The sequence below is a fragment of the Mobula hypostoma genome, chromosome 17 (genome assembly GCF_963921235.1).
Source record: "Mobula hypostoma chromosome 17, sMobHyp1.1, whole genome shotgun sequence".
Classification (NCBI taxonomy): Eukaryota; Metazoa; Chordata; class Chondrichthyes; order Myliobatiformes; family Myliobatidae; genus Mobula; species Mobula hypostoma.
In genome coordinates, this window is record NC_086113.1 from 442501 (window position 1) to 456021 (window position 13521).

Here is a 13521-nt window from a genome sequence, read left to right on the forward strand (position 1 = left end):
GAGGGCGCTGGACGGAGCGGGAGCGTCCGGCCGCATCCGGCCGCATTCAAACTCGGCGCCGCCTCCCGGCCGCACGTCGGCTGCGTCTGACGTCATCGGCAGGGGCTCAACCCCGGTAATGTCTGAAGCTGCACGAATAGAAATTCGATCGGGTTCTCGCTTCGTTGCGTGATAATTTAAATCGAAAACGTGTGTGCGCTGGGACTGATGATCTCCATTCTGAGGCGTCCGCTTCGAGACGCTGAGCAGCCCCGCGGCTCCGGTCTGTGATCGCGGGCGCCAGCATGCCGGTATGCAAGTATTTCCTGGAGGGCCGCTGTCGTTTCGGGAATAACTGTTGGAACGAGCACCCCCGAGGCGGAGGTAAGAGAGGTGGCGGAAACAGGCCGGCACACCGGCGAGGAGTCGGGGATGAGGCCGAAAGGACGGCAGCAGATGCTGAGAATGTGGCCGGAAGGGTAACAAAAGAGGCCCAGGTTAAAAAGAAAGTTCAGTTAATTGTGAATTAAGTCTGCTGATTGTTGCCTTTGTAGCTCTTCATGAATGTACTTAGAACAGGGACAAACTAGACTGCCTGTATGAAAAGAAGTTATGCAAGGACGCTGCTCTATCTGGTTAACTGAATTACCAGCTATTTCTGGCATCTGAAGGAGAGATAAAAGATATTGTTTCAGAGGGTAGAGCTCTCCTTTCTTGTTCACCTTTGACTGCTGTGAGTTGCACCTGTTGCAAGTATGAATTTTGAATTTGAATTTGAATTTATTTAAATCTTCCTCCCTCACGTTGTGGGTCGGATGTCAAACTCTTTGTGTTATGAGTCCGTCGCAATGTACAGACACCTGAATTTAGAAGTGTAATGGCTTTTAGAAAGAAACTGGCCTGTTGGTCCTGGCTTGCCAGGCGGAAGCAGCTGAAACAGTTTATGGTTGGGGTGACTGGTGTCCCCGATGATCTTCCAGGCTTTCGTTACGCACCTGAGTAAAGTAAATGGCCTCTATGGAGGGAAGTTCACATCCACAGATGAGCCGGACTGTCCGTACCACTCTCTGCAGTGCCCAGTGATCAAGGTTGGTGCAGTTCCCGTACCAGGCGGTGATACAGCCAGTCACGATGCTCTCAGTGGCGCTCCTGTAGAAGGTCTGGAGGATTTGGAGGCCCATGCCGAACTTCTTCGGTCGCCTGAGGTGGAAGAGACTCTGTTGTGCTTTTTTTTTGCCACAAAGCCATTGTGTACAGTCCAAGTGAGATCATCGGTGATGTGTATACCGAGGAATTTGAAACTACTCACCATCTCAGCTGCAGACCCATTGATGTTGATCGGGCCGAGCCTGTCTCCATTCCTCGTGTAATCCACAATCACCTCTTTTGTTTTTGGACATTGAGGGAGAGGTTATCTTGGCACCACTGTGTCAGAGTGTCAGCCTCTCCTCTGTAGGCTGTCTCATCACCGGGCCAGAGGGGCAGAGGTGAGGGAGCCCATCCTTACCTCCTGTCAGCAATCCGATAGGAAGTCCAGGATCCAGCTGCTCAAGGTGGGGTGCAGGACGAGGTCTCTGAGCTTCATATCAAGTCTGGAGGGAATTATGGTGTTGAAGGCTGAACTGTAGTCCAGGAACAGCATTCTAACATAAGCATCCCTCTTCTCCAGGTGAGTGAGGATGCCGTGCAGGGCTGTGGCTATGGCTTCATTGGTAGACAGGTTCTGTCGGTAGGCAAATTGTAGGGGTCCTGTGTGGGGGGTAGTGTACTGCAGATGTAGTCTTTAACCAGCCTCTAATTGAGGTGAATGCGACAGGGCGCCAATCGTTCAGGCATGCTACTTGGGTTTTCTTAGATATAGAGACAATGATGGATGATTTGAAACAGGAGGGCACTACACACTGGGACAGGGAGAGATTAAAACTGTCCATAACACACCAGCCAGCTGTTCCGCACTCTCTTTGACTACGTGCCCTGGGATGCTGTTCGGCACCGCTGCATTGTGTTGTTGACATGTTCGGATGTTCAACGTACCTCAGCCTCGGAAATGACCAAGGAGCAGGTCTCGTCCGTGGCTTTCCTTGGGGGTTGAGTCCTATCAACCTCAAAGAGCGTAAACAACATTTAGCTTGTTCGGGAGCGAGGCAGCAATGTTGGCTGTATTGCTCCATTTCCTCTAGAAGTCCGTGATGGTGTGCAGTCCTTGTCATACTCTGCGTGTGTCATTGTCGCAGAACTGTGACTGGATTTTGTCCCTGTGTGCCACTTTCCCACCTTAATAGCTCTACGTAAATCATAGTGGCATCTCTTGAGCTCCCATAGAAGTATGGAAGGCAGGGAGGCTTAGAAATTGATCAGTACATAAGACCATAAAATATAGGAATAGAAATAGGCCATTTGACCATCAAGTCTGTTCCGCTATTTCATCATGGCTAGTTCAATTTTCCTCTCAGCCCCAATCTCCTGTCTTCTCCCCATATCCCTTCATTCCCTGACCAATCAAGAATCGATCAACCTCTGCCTTAAATATACATAAAAAAAACTTGGCTTCCATACCTGCCTATGGTGAAGAATTCCACAGATTCACCACCCTCTGACTAAAGAAATTCCTCTTCATGAAAGACAATAGATTATAAAGAAATAAATGTAGGAATATGACTGATGGGAATGCCCTGAGAGATGGTAAATGATTTTCTCTTTCCTTGGAAGTATGGAAGTTCTGGTTAATAAAGTTATGATCTTTAGACTCCATGCCTCAATATGAACATCTGTTAGTGATCCTAACTTGGGAAACACATGACTATGCAGAGAAGATTAACAACCATGAGCTTGTTAGAAAGGCACTACAGTCTTGTTCATTAGAAGTGGGATTATTTGTGAGTGTCCATCTTAAGAAAATGGCTGTCACGCGAGAGTTAATACTAGAAAAATGTTTAGAGACTTAAACAATCTTGAAAAATTGCCTATCTATCTAAAGCCAGGCTGGAAATATTAGTTGTCCAACAGAAGGAAGTGCAACTCGTGACACTACATTTGGACTTGAGAATTATGACCAACATCTTCCTGAAACAAGTCATGAGTCATGTATAATTGATTTACAAGGTAATTCTGCAGTAGGCTAGGTGATCGTCTCTGTGGATGCTGAGCCTAAAGAAAGGTGTCTCTGTCTCCTAGCTACCTTCAGCATTATATAATAGGTGGAAAGCACAGGATTTGTTGGTTAGTATTGTGGAAGACCAGAAAGATGCCATGTCCATAGTACAACACAACAGATGGGGAGTGATAGGGTCTAACTTAACTGGATCATGAAAACCGTTCAGATGCAGCCAATCAGTTGTTTGGCGGGCCTGGGGGGTAGTATTTGTCAGGTAGGGGAGAAGTATTTGGTGGGCAGAGGTTGCAGAAATTATTTAGTGGGCAAGAGGGGTGAGTATTTTGTTGGCAGGGGTGAAAAGGAAGAGCGGTGGCAATGTTTGAAAAAACATGGTCTCAGGAAGGCAGCAAATTAAAGGAAACACTTCAGTCTCATTGTCCTGGCAGAAGTCCAGTCTGATTTTACAGCATTCAGATGGGACAATGTGGCAGATAGACTTGTGTCCATCCATTGGCAGCCAATTCACAAGCCAAAGGCCGGTTTGCCAGATTTGACGTCACTGAGTTGATGATCATTAAATAATCAGCCTTGCTTCATAGGAACACACAAAATGCTGGAGGAACTTAGTGAATCAGGCAGCATCTGTGGAGGGAAATGTACAGTCAACATCATGAGTTGAGACCCTTCAGGACTGGCAGCAAAAGAGATCTCATCCTGGAGGCTGTCAGGGCGGGAAGAGGATTTGGAGTTGGTGGGGACCACAGCTGAGCTTCTGATCCTTCCTGGACATAAGGAAGGAGAAGAACTGGTGTTTGAAGGTGTGGATGTAGCAGAGGATGAAGTGTTGGGGGTGTCTGTGGTAGGTGCTGGAGAGTGAGGCCTGGAGCGGTGGAAGAGAGAGAGGGCCTGGAGGTATTAGATGATGATGGGGAGGAAAGTGTGTAGAATATGGAGGGAGAAGCAATGCTTGGGCCAAACGTGGTGGTCTGGAAATGGAGCTGGAAGCCACATGACACACCATGACAGCAAAGACAAGTTCCCAGGAAGGGCATGTGGCTGTTGTAGCGAGTGTGGGTGGACACATGGTCAGAGAGCCAGAGAACAGCAGAAATCACGGAAGGTCAGAGGTGAAAGAGGATGTCTCAGGACACTCATTGAAGACAGGAAGAAAATTTCAAGGTAAGTACACCCCGAAAGCACTTCTCAGTGGAGACATGGAGATACCGCAGATGCTGGAATTCTCCAGCAGCATACCAAGGAGACGGGTGGACCCAGCGGCTCAGGCAGCATCTATGAAGGAAATTGAATTGACTTTATTTCTTGCATCCCTCACAAATGTGAGGAGTAAAAATCTTTACGTCACATCTCTGTCTGAATATGCAATCATAGTAATTTATAATAATTTATAATAAATAGAACAGTCAGTGTAACAAAGAGTACACTCAAGTCAGCGTGAGTTAATCAGTCTGATGGCCTGGTGGAAGAAGGCTGTTGGTCCTGGCTTTTATGCTGCGGTACCGTTTCCCGGATGGTAGCAGCTGGAATAGATTGAGGTTGGGGTGACTTGGGTCCCCAATGATTCTACAGGCCCTTTTTACACACCTGTCCTTGTAAATGTTGTGAATCATGGAAAATTCAGAACTACAGATGCGCTGGGCTGTCCACACCACTCTCTGCAGAGTCCTGTGATTGAGAGAGGTACAGTTCCCATACCAGGCAGTCATGCAACCAGTCAGGATGCTCTCAATTGTACCCCTGTAGAAAGTTCTTAGGATTTGGGGGCCCATACCAGACTTCCTCAGCTGTCTGAGGTGAAAGAGGTGCTGTTGTGCCTTTTTCACCACACAGCTGGTGTGTACAGACCACGTGAGGTCCTCGGTGATGTGGATGTCAAGGAACTTAAAGCTGTTTACCCTCTCAACCCCAGACCCATTGATGTCAATAGGGGTCAACCTCCTATAATCCACAACCAGCTCCTTTGTTTTTGCGACATTCAGGGAGAGGTTGTTTTCTTGACACCACTGTGTCAGAGAGATGACTTCTTCCCTGTAGGCCACCTCGTTATTGTTTGAGATAAGGCCAATCAATGCAGTGTCGTTGGCAAATTTAACTAGCAGATTATAGCTGTGAGTGGCAACACAGTCATGGGTATACAGGGAGTAAAGGAGGGGACTCAGTACACAGCCCTGAGATGCTCCTGTGTTGAGAGTCAGAGGGGTGGGTGTGAGGGAGCCCACTCTTACCACCAGCTGGTGATCTGTCAGGAAGTCCAGGATCCAGCTGCACAAGGCAGGGTCCAGGCCGAGGTCTCTGAGCTTCTTGTCGAGCCTGGATAGAACTATGGTGTTGAATGCTGAACTGTAGTCCAAGAACAGCATTCTCACAAGCATTCATCTTCTTCAGATGTGTAAGGACGGTATGTAGAGCAATGACTATTATGTCATCTGTTGATTGGTTGTGTCGGTAGGCAAATTGTAGGGGGTCCCTTTTGGGTCAGTCGACCTATTGGGTCAGGACCCTTCATCAGGACTGCACTTCCTAGCAGATGATTTTGTACATTTCTCCAGGTTTGATCACCAAATGTCACCACTCATTCAGCGTGAAATAGTGGCAAGCAGAGAATGCTGTGAAGGGAGCCAAGGATCTATGAAAAAGGCGAGGTCATCACTAGTTGAGCATCCTAGCCTTGTGCAAAACACAACATCAAAGATGAGGGAGTCTCTGCAGAGACTTGTATAGATGCAAAGATACTATGAGCAAATGAAAGTCTGCTAGAGCCATAGGTGTAAAGCAAAGTGTGGGAGGATGACATAGATTGACACAGTAGGCAAACACTCTACTGCCTAAGGTCTGTGGCCACCAGGAAGAAACAGTGAAGTTGCATTAGGTACGGTGTGGTGGTGACTGGATGCATACCTCTGATCGTAAGAGGTCATGAAAGAGAAGGGTGGCTCATCTCAGAATGAATGTATTTGATGGAAGGAGATGCTCACCATCCAGAGGCTGAACATCAGAGTGCAACAAAAACCAGTCAGGGAACCTGAAACACCATGTCCGGGACTTGAAGCACAGAATGAATGGGGTGTCTGGGAGAAATTACCTAAGGTTACTCATAGCCCTCTATTTTTCTAAGCTCCATGTACCTATCCAGGAGTCTGTTAAAAGACCCTGTCATATCCGCCTCCACCACTGTCTCTGGCTGCCCATTCCACGCACCCAATACTCTGCATTTAAAAAAAAAACAACTTGCCGTTAACATCTCCTCTGTACCTTCTTCCAAGCACCTTAAAACTGTGCTCTCTCGTGTTAGCCATTTCAGTCCTGGGGGAGAAAGCCTCTGACTATCCACACGATCGATGCCTCTCATCAACTTATACACCTCTATCGGGTCACCTCTCATCCTCCGTCACTCCAAGGAGAAAAGGCCAAGTTCATTCAACCTATTCTCATGAGTCATGCTCCCCAATCCAGGCAACATCATTTAAAATCTCCTCTGCACCCTTTCTATGGCTTCCACATCCGTCCTGTACTGAGGTGACCAGAACTGAGTGCAGTACTCCAAGTGGGGCCTGACCAGGGTCCTATATAGCTGCAACATTACCTCTTGACTTTTAAACTCAAACCCACGGTTGATGATGACCAGTGCACCATATGCCTTCTTAACCACAGAGTCAACCTGCACAGCAGCTTTGAGTATCCTATCAACTCAGATCCCAAGATCCCTCTGATCCTCCACACCGCCAAGACTCTTGCCATTAATACTATATACTGCCATCATGTTTGACCTACGAAAATGAACCAGCTCACACTTATCTGGGTTGAACATCATCTGCCACTTCTCAGCCCAGTCTTGCATCCTATCGGTGTCCCGCTGTAACCTCTGACAGCCCTCCACGCTATCCACAACACCCCCAACCTTCGTGTCATCAGCAAATTTACTAACCCATCCCTCCACTTCGTCATCCAGGTCATTTATAAAAATCACGAAGAGAAGGGGTCCCAGAACAGATCCCTGAGGCACACCACTGGTGACCGACCTCCATGCAGAATATGACCCATCTACAACCACTCTTTGCCTTCTGTGAACAAGCCAATTCTGGATCCACAAGGCAAGGTCTCCTTGGATCCCATGTCTCCTCACTTTCTCAATAAGCCTTGCATGGGGTACCTTATCAAATGCCTTGCTGAAATCCATATACACTACATCTACTGCTCTTCCTTGTGTTTAGTCACATCCTCAAAAAATTAAATCAGGCTGTAAGGCACGATCTGCCTTTGACAAAGCCATGCTGACTATTCCTAATCATATTATGCCTCTCCAAATGTTCATAAATCCTGCCTCTCAGGATCTTCTCCATCAACTTACCAACCACTGAAGTAAGACTCACTGGTCTATAATTTCCTGGGCTATCTCTACTCCCTTTCTTGAATAAGGGAACAACATCTGCAACTCTTCAATCCTCCGGAACCTCTCTCGTCCCCATTGATGATGCAAAGATCATTGCCAGAGGCTCAGCAATCTCCTCCCTCGCCTCCCACAGTAGCCTGGGTACATCTCATCCATTCCCGGTGACCTATCCAACTTGATGCTTTCCAAAAGCTCCAGCACATCCTATTCCTTAATATCTACATGCTCAAGCTTTTCAGTCTGATGCAAGTCATCACTATGATCACCAAGATCCTCTTCCATAGTGAATACTGAAGCAAAGTATTCATTAAGTATCTCTGCTATCTCCTCTGGTTCCATGCACACTTTTCCACTGTCATACTGTTGTTAGATCAGCCTTGACTATATTAAATAGTGGAGGAATCCAAAGTCCTCAGAGATCCACTATTCCTAATTCACTTCGAGTAGCTTCCAGTCAGGATGTTGCCCTTCATTGCAAGCTGGTCTTCTATTTATTGAAAGCAAAAATAAACAAATTCAAATCTTCAATGGATTGAACTGAGATTGGGCTGCAGTGGTCCGTGAGAAATACTATGAAAGCTTGTAGCAGGATCTGGACCCAGCTGGAAAAATGGTAGATGGCATATAATGCAGACCTGTGTGAGGTGTTGAACTTTGGGAGTACAAAGCAGGGTAGGATTTACAGCTAATGGTAGGATCTGCACAGTGAACAACAGGGCATTTAGGAATGCAGTAGAATAGAGGGACCTGGGGATACAAATCTATAATGCTTTGAAAGTAGTTCCACAGGTAGACAGCGTTGTAAAGAGAGCTTTTAGCACACTGGCCTTTTAAATCAATGTTTTGAATACAGGAGTTGGGATGTTCTGCTGAAATCATATGAGACGTTGGTGAGGCCTAATTGGGAGTTTCGGGTGCAGTTCTGGTTATCTACCTACAGGGAAGACCATAAGATATAGGAACAGAATTAGGCCGTTTGGCCCATCGAGCCTGCTGTGCCATTTCATCATGGCTGATCCATTTTCCCTCTCAGCACCTTTTTTCTGTCTCTCCCCATATTCCTTCATGCCCGGACAAATCAGAAATCTTACCAACCTGTTTCTTAAGTATACACACAAACTCTGCCTCCAAAGTTGCCTGTGGGATGAATTCCACAGATTCACAACTCAGGCTAAAGAAGCTCCTCATCTCCATTCTAAAAGGAGGCCCCTCTATTTTGAGGCTGTGTTCTCTAGTCTTAGATTCTCCCACCATAGGAAACATCCTCTCCTATCAGTGCCTTTCACCATTCGATGGGTTTAAATGAGGTTACCCCTTTATTCTTCTGAATTTTAGTCAATACAGCCCAGAGCAATAAAACGCTCTTCATATGACAAGCTGTTCGATCCTCGAATCATTTTCATAAACCTCCTTTGAGCCCCCTCCAGCACATCCTTTCTAAAATAAGGGGCCCAAAACTGCTCACAATACTCCAAGTGAAGCCTCACCAGTGCTTTATGAAGTCTCAACATTACATTCTTGCCTTTATATTCTAGTCCTCCTTGAAATGAATGCTAACATCATGTTTGCCTTCCTCACCACAAACTCGACCTGCAAATTAACCTTTAGGGAATCCTGCAGAAAGACTCCTAAGTCCGTTTGCGCCTCAGATTTTTGTATTTCCTCTCCGTTTAGAAAATTGTGAACCCTTTCATATCTTCTACCCAAGTGCATGACCATACACTTCCTGACACTGTATTCCACTGCCACTCCTTTGCCCATTCTCCTAATCTATCTAAGTCTTCTGTAGCCTCTCTACTTCCTCAAAACTACCTGCCCCTCCACCTATCTTCGTATCGTCTGCAAACTTTGCAACAAAGCCGTCAATTCCATTATCCAGGTCATTGACAGATCACGTAAAAAGAATCTGTTCCACCACAGACCCCTGAGGAACACAACTGATCACCTTCAGCCAACCAGAAAATACTCCCTTTATTCCCATTCTCTGCCTCCTGCCAATCAGCCACAGCTTTATCGATGTTAGAATCTTTCCTGTAATGCCATGGGCTTGTAGCTTGATGAGCAGCTTGTCAAAGGCCTTGTGGAAATCCAAGCAGACAACATCAACTGATTCTGATTTGTCTATCCTGCTTGTTATTTCTGCAAAGAATTGCAACAGATTTGTCAGGCATGATTTTCCTTGAGGAAACCATTCTGACTGCAGCCTATTTTATCATGTTTCTCCCAAGTGCCCCAAAACCACATCCTTAACAATTGACTCCGAACAACTTACCAACCACTGAGGTCAGGCTAACAGGCCATAATTTTCTTTCTTCTGCCTCTCTCCCTTGAAGAGTGGAGTGACATTTACAATTTACCAGACTTCTATCCAGGTGGCTAATCTACCTTCAGACCTTTCAGTTTTCCAAGAACCTTCTCCCTCATAATGGTAACTTCACACACTTCATGACCCCTGACGCCTGGAACTTCCAATATACTGCTCGTGCCTTTCACAGTGAGGACTGGTGCAAAATGCATACTAAGTTTGTCCGCCATTTCCTTGTTCCCATTACTACTGCTCCCGCTTTGTTTTCCAGCGGTGACTCTCAAATCTCTTTTATATTTAATGTATCTGAAGAAACTTTTGATATTCTCTTTAATATTATTGGCTAGCTTACTTTCATATTCCATTGTTTCCTTCCTAATGACTTTTTCAGTTGTCTTCTGTTGGTTTTTAAAAGCTTCCCAATCCTCTAACTTCCCACTAATTTTTGCTCTCTTATATACCCTCTCTTTAGCTTTTATGTTGGCTTTGACTTCTCTTATTTGTCATAATTGTGTCCTCTTGCTTTTAGAATTCTCCTTCCTGTGCCTTCCAAATTGGTTCCAGAAATTCCTGCCATTGTTGCTCTGTTATCATCCCTGACAGTGTTGTTTTCCAATCAATTCTGGCTAACTCCTCTCTTAAGCCTCTGTAATACTGAAACAGCTGACTTTAGCTTCTCCTTCTCAAATTTCAGGGTGAATTTGATCATGTTTTGATCACTTGCCCCAAAGGCTTCTTTTACCTTAAGCTCTCTAATCAATTGTGGTTTATTGCATAACATCCAATCCAGAATAGCTGATCTCCTAGTGGGCTCCACCAAAAGCTGCTCTTAGAAAGCTATCTTGTAGGCATTCTAGAAATTCCCCTTCTTGGAATCCAGCAGCAACCTCATTTTTCCCAGACTACCTGCATATTGAAATTCTTCATGACTATTGTATCATTGCTGTTTTGACAAGCATTTTCTATCTCCAGTTGTAATTTGTAGACTACCTCTTTGCTACTCTTTGGGAGTCTGTATACAACTCCCACCGAGGTCTTTTTACCCTTGCGGTTCCTTTGCTCTATCACAACGATTCAATGCCTTCTGACCCTTTGCCACCTCTTTCTAATGATTTGATTTCACTTTTTACCAACAGAACTATGCCAACACTCTGCCTTCCTGCTTGTCCTTTCGATACTATATGTATCCTTAGACATTATAGCTGGGAGCTTAATCTTCTTTCAGCTGTGACTCAGTGATGCCTACAACATCATACATGCCAATCTGTAACTATGCTACAACTTAATCATTCTTCTTCTGTATACTGCTTATATTCAAATATAGCACCTTCAGTTCTCTAATCGCCCTTTTTGATTTTGTCCACCTTTTACGTTGCAACTCATCCTGTTGACTGCAATTTTGCCCTACTGTTGATAAAGTTTAAGGGAATTGGGGGATTCTCAGACTCCTGTAAATAATGGATTAAGTACAGACTATGTCTGTGTATTTTGTGAGTAACTGCAGTGTGTTTGAATAATGTCTCACAGCTGCTTCTTTGGAGCAAGTTAAGGGTTAAGCCCTGCCTCCCATATAACCCCCCACCTTAAATTCCTCCATATATCTGTCTAGTAGTCTCTTAAATTTCACTAGTGTATCTGCCTCCACCACTGACTCAGGCAGTATATTCCACGCACCAACCACTCTCTGAGTAAAAAACCTTCCTCTAATATCCCCCTTGAACTTCCCACCCTTTACCTTAAAGCCATGTCCTCTTGTATTGAGCAGTGGTGCCCAGGGAAAGAGGTGCTGGCTGTCCACTCTATCTATTCCTCTTATTATCTTGTACACCTCTATCATGTCTCCTCTCATCCTCCTCCTCTCCAAAGAGTAAAGCCCTAGCTCCCTTAATCTCTGATCATAATGCATACTCTCTAAACCAGGCAGCATCTTGGTAAATCTCCTCTGTACCCTTTCCAATGCTTCCACATCCTTCCTATAGTGAGGTGACCAGAACTGGACACAGTACTCCAAGTGTGGCCTAACCAGCGTTTTATAGAGCTGCATCATTACAATAGATAATAGGTGCAGGAGTAGGCCATTTGGCCCTTTGAGCCAGCACCGCCATTCACTGTGATCATGGCTGATCATCCACAATCAGTATCCAGTTCCTGCCTTCTCCCCATATCCCTTGACTCCACTATCTTTAAAAACTCTATCTAACTTTTTCTTGAAAGCATCCAGAGAATTGGCCTCCACTGCCTTCTGAGGCAGAGAATTCCACAGATCCACAACTCTCTGGGTGAAAAAGTTTTTCCTGAACTCCGTTCTAAATGGCCCACCCCTTATTCTTAAACTGTGGCCTCTGGTTCTGGACTCCCCCAACATCGGGAACATGTTTCCTGCCTCTAGCGTGTCCAATCCCTTAATAATCTTATATGTTTCAATCAGATCCCCTCTCAGCCTTCTAAATTCCAGTCAATACAAGCCCAGTCGCTCCAATCTTTCAACATATGATAGTCTCGCCATCCCGGGAATTAACCTCGTGAACTTACGCTGCACTCCCTCAATAGCAAGAATGTCCTTCCTCAAATTTGGAGACCAAAACTGCACACAATACTCTAGGTCTGGTCTCACCAGGGCCCTGTACAGCTGCGGAAGGACCTCTTTGCTCCTATACTCAACTCCCCTTGTTATGAAGGCCAGCATGCCATTAGCTTTCTTCACTGCCTGCTGTACCTGTATGCTTACTTTCAGTGACTGATGAACAAGGGCACCTGGATCTCGTTGTACTTCCCCTTTTCCTAACTTGACACCATTCAGATTGTAATCTGCCTTCATGTTCTTGCCACCAAAGTGGATAACCTCAAATTTATCCACATTAAACTGCATCTGCCCACTCACCCAACCTGTCCAAGTCACCCTGCATTCTCATAACATCTTCCTCATATTTCACACTGTCACCCAGCTTTGTGTCATCTGCAAATTCGCTAATGTTACTTTTAATCCTTTCATCTGAATCATTAATGTATATTGTAAATAAACTGCGGTCCCAGCATCGAGCCATGCAGTAACCTATTAGTCACTGCCTGCCATTCTGAAAAGGACCCGTTAATCCCTACTCTTTGTTTCCTGTCTGCCAACCAATTTTCTATCTATGTCAGTACCCTACCCCAAATACCCTGTGCTCCAATTTTGCCCACTAATCTCCTACGTGGGACCTTATCAAAGACTTTCTGAAAGTCCAGGGTCACTACATCCACTGGCTCTCCCTTGTCCATTTTCATAGTTACATCCTCAAAAAATTCTAGAAGATTAGTCAAGCATGATTTCCCCTTCATAAGTCCATGCTGACTCGGACCGATCCTGTTACTGCTATCCAAATATGCTGCTATTACATCTTTTATAATTGATTCCAGCATCTTCCCCACCACTGATGTCAGGCTAACTGGTCTATAATTCCCTGTTTTCTCTCTCCCTCCTTTCTTAAAAAGTGGGATAACATTAGCTACCCTCCAATCCACAGGAACTGATCCGGAATCTATAGAACATTGGAAAATGATTACCAATGCGTCCACGGTTTCTAGAGCCACCTCCTTAAGTATCCTGGGATGCAGACCATCAGCTCCCGGGGACTTATCAGCCTTCAGTCCCATCAGTCTATCCAACACCATTTTCTGCCTAATGCAAATTTCCTTCAGTTCCTCCGTTACCCTAGGTCCTCTGGCCACTATTACATCTGGGATATTGTTTGTGTC

At 45.4% G+C, this 13521-nt stretch overlaps 1 protein-coding gene across 1 annotated transcript in view; it reads left to right on the plus strand.

The window, feature by feature from the left end:
- The first annotated feature begins 83 nt into the window (after positions 1–83).
- nup42 (nucleoporin 42) overlaps positions 84–13521 on the plus strand; it is a 64924-nt gene continuing 51486 nt past the window's right edge. The window contains exon 1 of the mRNA XM_063069408.1: positions 84–363. Coding sequence (XP_062925478.1) covers positions 285–363 — 79 coding nt within the window. The 5' untranslated portion in view covers positions 84–284. The remainder of the gene's footprint in view (positions 364–13521) is intronic.